The 12,181-nt window shown below is 43.2% G+C and overlaps 1 protein-coding gene across 2 annotated transcripts; it reads left to right on the top strand.

Moving 5' to 3' along the window:
* The first annotated feature begins 296 nt into the window (after positions 1-296).
* ccdc13 (coiled-coil domain containing 13) lies at positions 297-11,431 on the top strand. Of its 2 annotated transcripts, XM_049011970.1 has the most exons (16): positions 297-901; positions 1,716-2,002; positions 2,467-2,615; positions 2,863-3,005; positions 3,390-3,479; positions 3,899-4,015; positions 4,227-4,331; positions 4,647-4,820; positions 4,933-5,109; positions 5,722-5,928; positions 6,058-6,155; positions 6,872-6,949; positions 7,179-7,298; positions 7,400-7,551; positions 7,640-7,745; positions 8,243-11,431. In XM_049011970.1, the coding sequence occupies exons 2-16, from the start codon at positions 1,731-1,733 to the stop codon at positions 8,409-8,411; spliced, it is 2,157 nt and encodes a 718-aa protein (XP_048867927.1). In that variant the 5' UTR covers positions 297-901; positions 1,716-1,730; the 3' UTR covers positions 8,412-11,431. The 2 variants fall into 2 exon arrangements, with proteins under 2 accessions (XP_048867927.1, XP_048867928.1); XM_049011971.1 differs by lacking the exon at positions 297-901 and having other exon boundaries at positions 1,817-1,941.
* The last annotated feature ends 750 nt before the right edge of the window (positions 11,432-12,181 follow it).

The following is a 12,181-nucleotide window of genomic DNA, read 5'->3' as shown; positions in this document are numbered from 1 at the left end:
TCAAGAAACAGTATTGTTATGCCTGCAGTATTGCAAAGTTTGAATTCTCTTGCATAATTAGCTAAATTGAAGGTAGAAAATGAATCAGATTCATCATCCAATATTAAACCATTTTAGTTACGATACTGTATACAGTATACTATGTCAACTGTATACAGTTCACGTATTCACTTTAACACTTATTAGCATCAGTATCTTTACCAGGAACTATGAATTTAATACAGATATGTGATATCTGGAAAAATAGTACTAAGTTTTATAACTGAAATATTTTTTCTAACTTGGTTCAGACCAAAAATGTGACACAACCATATGTTTCAAACCAACCACAGTCTGAGAATCCTCTGGAATATAACCTTCATCACCAGGCCTAATCTTAATTCTGATTGCAGACCACTAATAATGAGCAATTTTTGCAGTTTTATAAATGCAATGTAATCACCGTGCAGTGCAAACGTTATTTATTCTGACGGTTGTGCAATCAGAGATACCCAGACTGCGCCGGAACTAACAAGGAAGCTGTAAGAAAATACAAATTAGGTCAGCACAACCGTACTTAATGATACAATGCGGAACTTGTGGTAAGAAGGGAAACCCCCGGAGGTGCCGGGACTCCTCTAATCGGAACGACAACGACTTTTTCATCGCGAGATCGGCTCGCGTGCTGCATCGCGTGGAAATGACGTAAAGTCCCATTTTGATGAGCCTGGCCGCCTTCTGTGTTGCCATGGTAACGGATAGCGTCTGTATCCTGTGGAAGACTCGCATACAAAAGCTATAGCTTCTGCATTAAATAGTTGTTTATCCAGTTCATATGTTTGATTTATTATAGTGTTTGTTAATATCAACTCAAGAAAAGTATTGATAGTCTACTTTTCAAACCGGGACATATAATAGTCGGGTGAGGCTGACAGTTTCCAAGTTTTTAATATGTTTTTTTTATTGAGTTATCAGTTTTTTGTTCGTTTGCCTGCTTCGATACAATGTTAGTGCTGATTAGTAAAAATCAAATGAGCTTCCGGAATAGCTATTGTAATTAAAAAATCAATATTAATTTAGCAATAGAGGAATAATTTATAGTCAATTCTGTGTTCTGATAAAGTTGATAATGAAACATGCAACAGTAGTAGCATTGTAATCATTGTCATAAATAGTCAAAAAAAAATGCTCGAAAAGATATTTGAATATACATTGTCCGGGTGACATGTCATAACAATTGTACGTGTCGCTTAAACATAATCCATATAAAACAATTAAGGAATTGTGGGAGAAACAAAAAATCTTATAGCCTTTTACTGCTATCGCAAATCCTATTTTATATAAAATATCAGTTGTCTATATTGACTTTCTGAAGATGTCTCAGGCATGGGTGTCTTAGTGGATCTTTATCCTTCAACACATCCAAAGCACGTACATGTGTGAAAATCAGATTAAACTTCACTCACTGATCCTTAAATACTTCTCGTGTAATTACTGATTACTGACTAAGGTTACTGACTCGACATAAAATGGTTATAGGTACATTTACATTATATTAAAGAGAACTTTTTCATTCATCGCCTATCGTAGGCATATTTTAAAGTTGGATGGGTTCAAAATTTGTATCCTAATTGTACATAGAGTCTGAATGTATTAAATAGTACCGTTACGGCAGGCTACAGTTTTAAAATCTTTCTGGCTTTGAGACAAGCTGCCATTAAGTTTTTCTGGCTTAGAATCCCGCGGGGCAGATGGAGCCCATGTCACTAGGTTACTCTCTATCGGAGGGCGATGCGATGCCAGACAGCGATGAAGAGAAGCTGACGGCGACCCTGAAGCTACAGTTCCAGGCTCTGCAGCAGCAGCAGGCAAAAAGGCTGCAGCAACATCTGGAGAAGAGAATGGCGAGGAGGCAGGACAAGGTCTCTGATGGATTCAGAGAGGAATCCTCTTTCATCCAAGGTGACCTGAAGCCGTCAGAGATGGACAGAGATGCGGCTGATGCTGATGGACTGAATAAAAGGTGGACAAGCAATCGCAGATGTAGAGTTTAATTTTAATTTTAATTATTGCTTTGTTTTACACCCACAGTGAAATCTTGCTACAATGTAATAATTATGTTTTTAAAAGCTGTATTTGCCCATCGTTTTAACGCCTGAAAAGTCAATCACAATAAGAATGTAGAAGGATATGAAAAAAAGTAATTCTTCATTCGGAGAGTATATATTTCTTGTTTAAGTGTTATTTCTGTGTACTGTTGCATATGGCTAAATGGTAGTAATATTAGTGTTGGCGAGATTCTAAATAATTTGATAAGGGGAGGTAATTCCTACACAGACTATACCTGACTGTGAATCTTACTTTATTTTCTTCTCTGTGGCACTGGCTTGGTTCCTGCATTGAACTGTTCAGTTAGCATCTGCGTGGCCGCCTCCGCTCGGAACTTATTCGCTTCATGATCCCCGGTAAAACCCCCGGTGCTTTCAGGCTGCTGGAGGATATGAATGAGCACCTACAAGAGCAGCTGAGGGAGGTCTGCGATGAGAACGGACGGCTTCGCAAGCTCCTGAGTGAGAAAGACTTTGAAATCAAGCACTTGAAAAGGAAGAGGGAAGAGGAGCGGCTGGCCTTAGCGGGTGTGTGACAAGCTCCTGCATGCAACGTGAAGAACAAGCCAAGAAGTTTCACAGACTCCTCATCTATCTGATGTTTAAATTTGTAATATATCGTGCAGTCTGCTTTTGTTCTGCAAAACGAACGCTTTCGAGGCTATTTACACTCTTCAAAATTGTCATTTAATACACGTAGTTTGCAAAATTGCACATGCCATTTAGATGCACTATATCGCTACCGATATAACATATTCTGGTTGTTTTCCCCCAGGCGTATCTGGTATAGCCGGCGACCTGGCCGCCACAAAGATCGTGGAACTGTCCAAGAGGAACAGGGAGCTGATTGCTGAAGCTGAGCAACAGAAGACCAAAGTGAAGCGAGCGAACAACAGGATCAAAGAGCTGGAAAAAGAGGCTGGTGTCCACATCAGCACGACTTACCCTCCGCATGAAACTATTTCAGTGTCACGCAGAAGCAGTGATGGGGTCACTGCACTAGTACAGGATATATGATTAATCGTTACCTTTGATGTTGTTTTCCAAACAATCCTAGATTTTCTGCATGAAGTATATGTATCTGTAGTATATTTAAATTCATTATACTTGTATTTATTATACTTAATATTTTTTAAAATGGATATTATAATATTATTAGTGTTATAATATTAATATTCTGTCTATCTCTGGAAGGAAAAGTTTGGAGAATTTAGTTGTGCCTGCTGTGTGCAATAACAATAAAGGCATTCTGTACTATTTTGTATATTGAATTCTATTAATGTGCTCAATGTGTCTCCACAGCTACAGGCTGTTCTGTCGCTCAGCCTCACTCCTGGGAATGGAAAGATGGAACAGAAGATACCTGGACAGCAGCCAACGAAGGAACCTGTGGTAACCCTTTGAGATGTATATTATGAAACATTAGAGAACAGGATTATGGGTTAAACAAATGACCTGAAAAAGAGAAACCGTGACACGGTGAATCAAAGCAAACAGTACTACTGGAAAGAGAGCAATACTGAAGAATTGCTGTTATACCCTCCTGAAGTCTGAAACACTATAAAAGTGTTTCTTTAAGGTAGGATTGTCCTGGCTTCATCTTCCTGGAACAGAGGCACGAAGGATTAGAAAAAAAAACACATTTAGTACTCAATTTACACCTGGAATTAATTGGTGCAAGGCTGAGTCTGAGTGCCAAGCAGATTGGACTGAGGTTCTCTAGGACCTGGGCTGGTCTGGGGAATATGAGTTGAGAGTCAGGGTTGGGCAGCCTTTGTGTGACACGTCTGCCTACCGTGTTGTTTCTGAAGATCGAAAATCTGGAAGTCAGAGCACTTCAGGAGAAGCTGTCTGCCGCCAACTTTAAAATGAGCGAATATCGCAATCAGATCCAGGCGGTGAAACAGGAACTGAAAATAGCTCATAAGGTAAGGTTCCTGTTCTTTACAGTAGCTCCTCTTCACAAATCGCTTTAGAGGTTTGTGTAGATAGGTGTAGTTCATAATGTCTTCGTCTTGAGGTCTTTTTTGTACATTTTAATTCTATTTGGATCGACAATTCAAAGTGCGAAAACTATGGTGTACCGCTGCGGTAGCTATGGTAACAGCTCGAAAGAATGATTGGATGTGCATGGTGCAGGTTCTATGCAACGAGCTGGGTGAGGATGTGAACTTGCAGCAGCTGCTGAGTGTCCCAGGCAGCTGGCGAGGCCGATCCCAGCAGATCTTGGCCCTACAGAACAGGGTGAGAACTCGGTAGTTCACCTCACTTGACTTTAATTGTAGCGAACTGCTCTGGAGCTACCTTTGACGAGGACTGGGTCAAGGTCATGAATATGCTGGTGCCACCTGGTTTGCCTCCAAAGGACCTTGACCTTACTGGGCAATCCGAGATTGATGAGTCACCTATGAGGAAGAATCAGACACAGTCTCATGTCCAGATTTATACTTTTTTATTTGAACTCATGTTTTCTGAGAGTCGTATTCAGTTTGTACTGGAATAGCACTGCGACGGATGGTGTCCGGGTAACGGGAGGTTGCTGCCTGTCGCCCGGTCCAGGTACGGGATTTGGAACAGCAGCTGGGCCAGACAGGCCAGAAGAAGCAGCAGTCCCCTCCCAGCCTGGAAGAGGAGATGCTAGGCCTGGGGAGACTGCAGAGGACCCAGATACTGCAGGACAAGAACATCAGTCATCTTCGTAACTTGGAAAAAGAGAGGAGGGAAGCTCTAGAGGTGATCTCCTATCTCACTGGAGGAAGAGTCAGCTCAGTCTGGCATGTTATCTCCTGGAAGTAAACAAGTTTTATCGTTTTCCTGTTCCTGATGTTTCCTTTTGGCTTAACAGAAGATCACCGAGGATCACGAGGCTCTGCTTAGAGACCACGAGGAGCTGAAGATGAAGCTGGATGGATCCAAGGCCAGAATCAAAGTTCTGAGCATGGAGGTGAAGTCACTGAGAAGCCAGGTCAGCAGTCTTCTGGACAAGGGCAAGCACGACGACGAGCTGGTGGAAGCTTTGCTGGTAAGATGTTGAGAGAACCTCAGATGTGGCACTCGAAAAGGTCCAGGCTCGAGAAGACCTGTCCTAGCAGCCAGGTGTTGCATAGCACTTATTGTTCAGAATAGTACAATTCCCAATGGGCAGAATGTTTTGTTGGGTTCCTTGGTGTTGGTTATCTCCATGGTTCCTTGGTCTTAGGGGGCCGAGCTTTGCAGGTTCTCCTACTCATGCTAATTTAGTCCCAGTCCTGTGACCATGCAGCACAATATCTGTTTTCTGGGGAAATGCTTTAATACTGAGGAGCTGTAGCTATGCACTCAAAGCTTTCAGTGTCATCCATTTATGCCACACGAGATTTACTGAAACGACTCTGAGTTTATGCCCTTCTCTCGAGTAAAGAAGGAGGCTTCTGTCCTGAGATTCAGCCCGGAAATCCACTGGAACCACCGCACTACGTTCCTAGACATGCAACAGTGACGAGAAATAACTGTCGCAGATGGAGTGTGACAGTGTTAACCAGAAAGCCGTCTGGCAGGCGCAGTCAGGGCACGCTTGGCTTTAAGGGGACAGAGCTGGAACGCTTCAGAGCTCTGTTTTCACAGCACAGAATGCCGTGTCATCAAACGTTTACAGAAACAGCAAAGGAGGATGCAAGAGACGCTGAGGCAGCTGAACCAGGAAGAGCTGCACAGCAAGGTGGCCAAGCAAAGGTTGGGTGAGCAGCTCTGCACCGTGACCCAGACACAGAGCCCCCTGGTGGAGCAGCTCAAGCTGAAGGTCGCCGACAGGGAGGCAAAGGTCAGGGAGCTGGAGGAGGAGATCAGGCTGCGTTCCCTCAAGGTGAGGAGAGATTAATTATACCCTTAATTTCAGAAATGGCTTTCTTGCAAGCTGTGCCACCCACGGCCACCACTGAACCTGACTGAACTTGAGCTTTGTTAACAAAATTTTTGAAATATTTTGTTGCAGAAACATAATGGCGAGGAATCCAGTTCAAAGGTTGCCCAGTGTTCTTCTAGACCTCCAACTACAGGGGGCGATAATGCAGAGAGATGGTCCCCTGCACGGTATACTTTGCACTGTCAATCATAGTACTGTCACACCCTTTTACAGTAATATAATGCACTGAATATCATCTTCTGAGTTTCGTATTACTGAGCTTTACAGAGAAGTTGCATTTTCTTGGTATACCACGGATACTAACTGTTATTAGTGCTCTCTGTACAGTTATGTTTAATTACTTTGCTTGTTTAGCGAGGAGTTACAAAGTCCAGCTTAAAATATCACAGGAAAACATGAGGTCTGTTGATGATGTTAACTTCCATTTCAGAGCAACACAGAGCTGTACGGAATTGGTGTGTTTTTCCTTTCTAGTCTTTTGCATGAAGAAGGGTTACAAAGTATGAATGTTTCAGCTGTACTGGGGCTGCAGACCCCCATCTGTCACAGTGTCTTTCTGCAGTGTAGGAGGCATGTAGAAGTATGCAGTGCTGTAAAATTGCCACTGCAGAATAGCACTTTTCAGAAGATCGTGTGCAAGATGAGTTTTAATAAGAGATGTCCGGCTGTTTATCTGGTTCTCCGGAGATTTCCCTAGTTGGACTCGGAAGTCGTCAGTCCAAAATGAAAAGTGTCTGCGCTCCACAGCTTTCAGACGTCACCGGCTGCAGAACTCCTCCTAGCAAATAACAGGAAAGGAGCCTCAGCCCTTGCATTCCATCTGTCGTTGGCACGCATCTCGGCTTTGTCTTCTTGATGTATTGGATGTTTCCTAAACTTGCAGATCGGCCTCCAAACTTGGACACAGACTGGTGAAGTCGGCAGAAACGGGGCCTGTTTCCGGAAGCGGTTTGACAGCTGGGTAAGGCCCCCCATCAAGATTCACGCTCTCTGGCATCACTGGGTCACCTGGGCTCTTTGCCTAAAACAGCGCAGTGGCCTTAAGGTCACTTACAGATAGATATTTAAATGGTTATTAGTTTTGCTTTCTGAAGCAGTAAAGAGGCTCTTCTGTTAAGGTCAGTTTCACTGCACTGTCTGGTGCAGGGGAGCGCAGTGTAACACGCAGGCCGCATCTCCCGTTTACGCAGCTGCGGTACCGACGAACTGCCATCCCAGCAGGCCCAGTGTAGCGAGTACCGGGCCCTGTACCAGGCTGCCGGCGTAGAGCGGGACCGGCTGCTGGAGCTGATGAAGGTCCAGCAGGCCAGGTGCGATAGCGCCCTCTGCTGTCACGGGTTTCTCCCGTTCACTCGCATGCGGTCAGCTTCAGTACGAGGATTGCTAACGGTAGACATGCCCGGCTATACAGGGAACAGGCCGCCGCAGAGAAGGCCGCAGAGGCTGAGCAGAAGCTCCAGGCGGAGCGTCGGAGGGCGGTGACCCTGGAGCAGCTGTTGGAGAAGGCCAGGCTGGACCTGGGCAAGGGGGCCAGCCCGAGAGCCAGCAGGAGGGCCAGGATGGGTGCGAGGCGGGCACTGCCTGGGCAAAGGGGAAGGGTGGGTGTCCCCCAGCTTACCCCGCTTTGACGCCCATGGTATTCCCCACACAGGTGTCTCCAGCAGCTGCACGGCTCTCCTCCCCAGTCAGGTCGACCGCTGTGTAAAAAATCCCTCAGGCGTTTCCGCAGAAGTTCAGCTCGAGGAACTGAATTCCAAGTGAGTGCAGTGGAAGTCCAGCTTTGTGCTGCCGCATGTTAAATTGTGTCTGAAAAGGCCACACCCCCAGGGATCAGGGTCACTAACCTGCATCCTCAAGAACCAAGAAAATAACCAGCAAGTCAACTTTACAGTAATTATGTACATGCACAATAAAATGAGGTAGCAGGCTCATTCAGTGCAAGATTTATTCATAATACCAGTAATAAAATACAACAGATAACACTGAAAAATAGTGCAATAATTAGTTTCTTGCATTTGGTGCAAGATGGGTAGCTGTTGTTTAGCTTTAGTGGGTGACCTAAGGCCCAAGTGAGTCCACTGAATTCCATACTTCCAATAGAATGAACCACCAGGGGAGTAACTTATGTTATGGATCTATACGGTGTATTGATGAGGAGGAGATCGAACAAAGGAGCGTTTGGGAGGAATAAGAGTAGGTCCAGCCTAAAGACAAGGCAGCGGGATGTTGAGCGGCTGTCCGTCTGCCACTGCAGGCTGGCCGCCCAGCAGGAGGAGAGCGAGAGGCTGAGGGGGGCTCTCAGGAGCATGCAGCAGGCCAAGGAGGATGACCTGAGGCACTACAGCAACATGATGGACCAGGTCAAGCACATCTTCTCACAGGCGCTAAGGCAGCACAAGCAAGATGGGCAGCGGGGCAGCTAACTGCCCCATCCAAGAAGAACTTTTCTGGTATGATCTAGGAGATCCTTAGATGTTCCTGCTTTTTGTCTCACCTGGCAACGCACACGAGATGAAATCGGCCCAAGTTCTTCAACCCAAGTTCTTGGTTTGCTGAAGCTTATTCAAATACGCAATGTGTTTCTTAGGATCTCAAAGGCCCTCCTTCAAATTCACTACCTGTCGAGGACCCGGGACATCTAAATGCAGACACGTTCACAATGCTTCTCTGTGCAATTAATTCTGAATCTTTTATTCTCTGGTCACATCTGGACTACTGTATATAACCGTGAATTCAGTTTGTATCCTTTACTTACTCAGACGTATCCTCATTTCAGATGGCCCCCGTGGCCCAGTGAGCATGCTCAGTCAGCGGCTGTGAGCCACAAGGTACAGTTAGCTTCACATTTATTAGCTGCAGTGACCGCAACCCCCCAACCCACCTGTAGGAGATGCTGATTTAACATTCCTCACAGTTTCTACCCCTGCCTCATTGACTTGGCAGTCCGGCACTGGTTTCAGTTATTATTAAACTCCTCCAAATACCATCCATGAATTATGTTACCATAGAATCAAAGGATTCTATAGTTGGTTTGATTCCACCTCTGGGGAAAATTTGCTTCGCTTGACTGCATCCCTTTTTGACACACAAAAAAATAATAACACATGTGATCCAATGCAAATATAAAGCCTCAGAAGTTAAACACAGATCCGGTGGTTGATGGTTGGTTTTTCTTATTTTTTTTTACTCTGACTGCCCGACAGTGCAAGAATAGTAGGAGCTAATGAATGGTGGTTCAATGAAACAAGCCGTCCTTCAGTCCGTAGAACTTCCATGGAGCTTGCCAAGCGCATACATCTCAGCGTGAAGGTTTCTCTGCCATCGCGCCGATCTCTCCGCTGTACCCAAAAGCGAGTCGCCACATTTACAGCATGCCCATATAAAAGCCGTTTTTTTTTTTAGTCTTTTTACTCTGATGCGTCTGACACACACATACACACTGACCAGTGCTGCCTGCTATTCCTCATCACGCTTAATTTAAGCCCGTGGCTGAGTTAGTGTCTGGTTTGAAATACCGCACTATTTCGCCCAGAACCCTCAGGGACACCAAGCGGGTCCAACCCGAACCGAGCGAGAAAGCATCAGAAGACAAAAATACCAGGCGCTGGAAGTGATCAAACAAGCCTTTATGCGCTATGGAACACATAACGGCCTGTGTGAAATAGCCGAAGGATAAAATGAAATGCATGTTTTATTTTTTATTTTAACCTCCCCCTGTGTGCTGTGCAAGCCGACTGTGACTGACAGGGTACAGTTTGGACCAGGCGGATATGACTGTCGCTGCTAGGTAAGACCAGTCACAGCCAAGACCTGCATTTTCCTAAGTGGTCAGTTGGCCAGGAACTTGTTACCTTCGGTAAAAAGGTTACTTTCCATGTATTCTGGCAAGTTGCATCCAGGACAGCCATGCACATTGACAAACATTTCTCAGTTTGTGAGTGAGCCTTCAGTATGGACTCATGGTGCAGAACATCTTTTTTTAAGACCGCCGTATTTGTAAATATTTCTCTTGATGGGTCTAAAAGGCAAACGTGAAATATACTTTGCCTGAAGTAGTTCCTCATTTTTTTCTTGAAAAGCAGAACCCGTATTCCTTTATTCCTATAGTTTAAAAGTGAGAATGATTACACATAAATTATCAAAATTATTGTAAGAATATACATTAAAATCAACAAACTTAAAATGTTTATGTGCAGGCAGAAACATGGCCACTCTTTCTCTAAAGGCAGATTCCTAGGACCCCTGAGTTTCCTGCATTGTGGAGGAAGTGAAATGATTTTTCTTGGTCGGGGGACTTTTCAAGTAAAGCTTTACCTGGGGCCCCGAAAAGGTCAATCCGGTCCTGTATGCATTAAATGTAGAATACAGTCCAGTCTATTTAAAAGAGACTTTAAAATCGATTTTCTCCACAATGGACCAATAAAACATGCAATGTTTACACATATCATAAAAAGCAATAATTTAATGTAAATAATATAGTTTACTTTTTATAAAGTAGTACTTTTCTCTCCACATTCTTTAAAATTTCTACAAAGCATGAAAAAGACATAAAACTTAAACACATCATTTGCCCACCAAAGATTTACTTTTAATTTTCCTTTTATTATTTTAATTACAAAGAGAAGACTTTTCTCCAGCAATGTGCTTTTGAAATGAACAAATCTCAGCATTTAAGCCGAAACGCCCCTGTTTATCCTCGGATTTATTATGTTTATTAAATAATCACGTCCAAATATTTTGAATGTTTTGTGCATTGTCTAATCCTCTCTATAACTGCGGCAGTGACACTGAGATCCTTCATGGAGTAAAAGAAAATCTTATATTGCTTATATGATAAAGGTGAGGTAGCATAAAAGAAGATGTTTAAAGAAGATGCCATGGAAATGCTTAAATACTCGTGTTTTCCTCTTAGTTTATTACTGGTTTTCAGAGCAGTTAACTGAAATACCTATGAATCAAGTACAGCATTTAATTATATTGTGCTTCTATGATCGGCTATTCCATTTTACAACACACGGTGGCGCAGTTGAGCCATATTGCATATCACGCAGCTTCTCATCGCATTCAGTGGTGCAACTTTAAAAAGTCAGAGCTACTAATGACTACATTTAATTCGAATTTTGAGATTCAGGCGGACTTGCGTGTCTATATTGGGAATACTGTGCTTATTTTCATGAAACAGTAACATATACTGTAAATCCAGGCTTAATTTCTTCAGAACGTAAATTAATAGGTAGCATATAGCTCTACAGGTTGAATTTGTTTCTTGACCGTGACGTGTTTGATCGCTGTTGATTAAAACCATTTTGCTAATCTATTTACCAAATTAACTAGATGCAAGGTAAGTGTGTAGCATATCATCCAGGGCACCTGTATCGTCGTCTCCTGTGTGTCTCCTAACAGAGACCCCTTTCTCACCTAAAATGCTTGACAGAATAAGTGGTTATGGAAAATACAACATAAATTAAAGATTATGATTTACAAAATTGCTATCTGTTAGTTATATTAATACTAGTATTAACACAATTAATTTTCTTTTACTGTCTTTATTTAGGTAAATGATAACATAAGCATGTTAGTAATATATAACACACTGTATGTCTTGAGTACACATTCCCATTGGTTTATACCAGTTTGACTGGTATTAGCTGTGTCTCGTTAGCTTACTGGTCTGTCATCCAGAAGTCCTGCTGAATTTCAGACCTCAGGCCCATCACAACAAAGGGATTAAATCAACTAGCAAGTCTTCTTGAGATGATGGAGTTGTGATAGGTGGAGGGCTCTCTTCAAAAAAACATTAGCCATGTTCTTTGCGGATAGCTTGATCGTAGCTTCATACCCCGCTCTGAATACAATGGAAATGCGACGTGACCTGCTGGTGACAGTATCAATGCAAATGTGTCCATGTCAATATTAATAGTCAAAAAAGGTGCTGGAGAGTTAGACGAGCTGACCAGGTTAAATATGCTGACCTACATTAAGCTACTAGAGAAGATAACAAACCCAAAACCCCAAAAAAGCAGAAGAGAAAGTATCACGTTGCAACCTTCAAGGTCGCATTACATTAAACAAAGTACATAAGAGTATTTGCTTTCAGGATGATTTCAGGCTGAATTAAAAGTATATTTATGGAGATTCATCTTTCTCCCGGACTGTTTACTTTACTTTCGGGATCAACGGAACAAGCAAGGAC

This window comes from Brienomyrus brachyistius, chromosome 4 (genome assembly GCF_023856365.1).
Source record: "Brienomyrus brachyistius isolate T26 chromosome 4, BBRACH_0.4, whole genome shotgun sequence".
In the NCBI taxonomy this organism is placed as follows: Eukaryota; Metazoa; Chordata; class Actinopteri; order Osteoglossiformes; family Mormyridae; genus Brienomyrus; species Brienomyrus brachyistius.
This window is presented reverse-complemented; position numbering and strand designations above follow the sequence as displayed.

Bases quoted from the DNA above. Each gene is read 5' to 3' on its own strand.
- ccdc13 (XM_049011970.1), top strand. From the start codon at position 1,731: ATGGAGCCCATGTCACTAGGTTACTCTCTATCGGAGGGCGATGCGATG. The intron at 3,006-3,389 runs GCTGGTGTCCAC...GTGTCTCCACAG, and splicing joins TCAAAGAGCTGGAAAAAGAG to CTACAGGCTGTTCTGTCGCT. The intron at 3,480-3,898 runs GTAACCCTTTGA...TTGTTTCTGAAG, and splicing joins AGCCAACGAAGGAACCTGTG to ATCGAAAATCTGGAAGTCAG.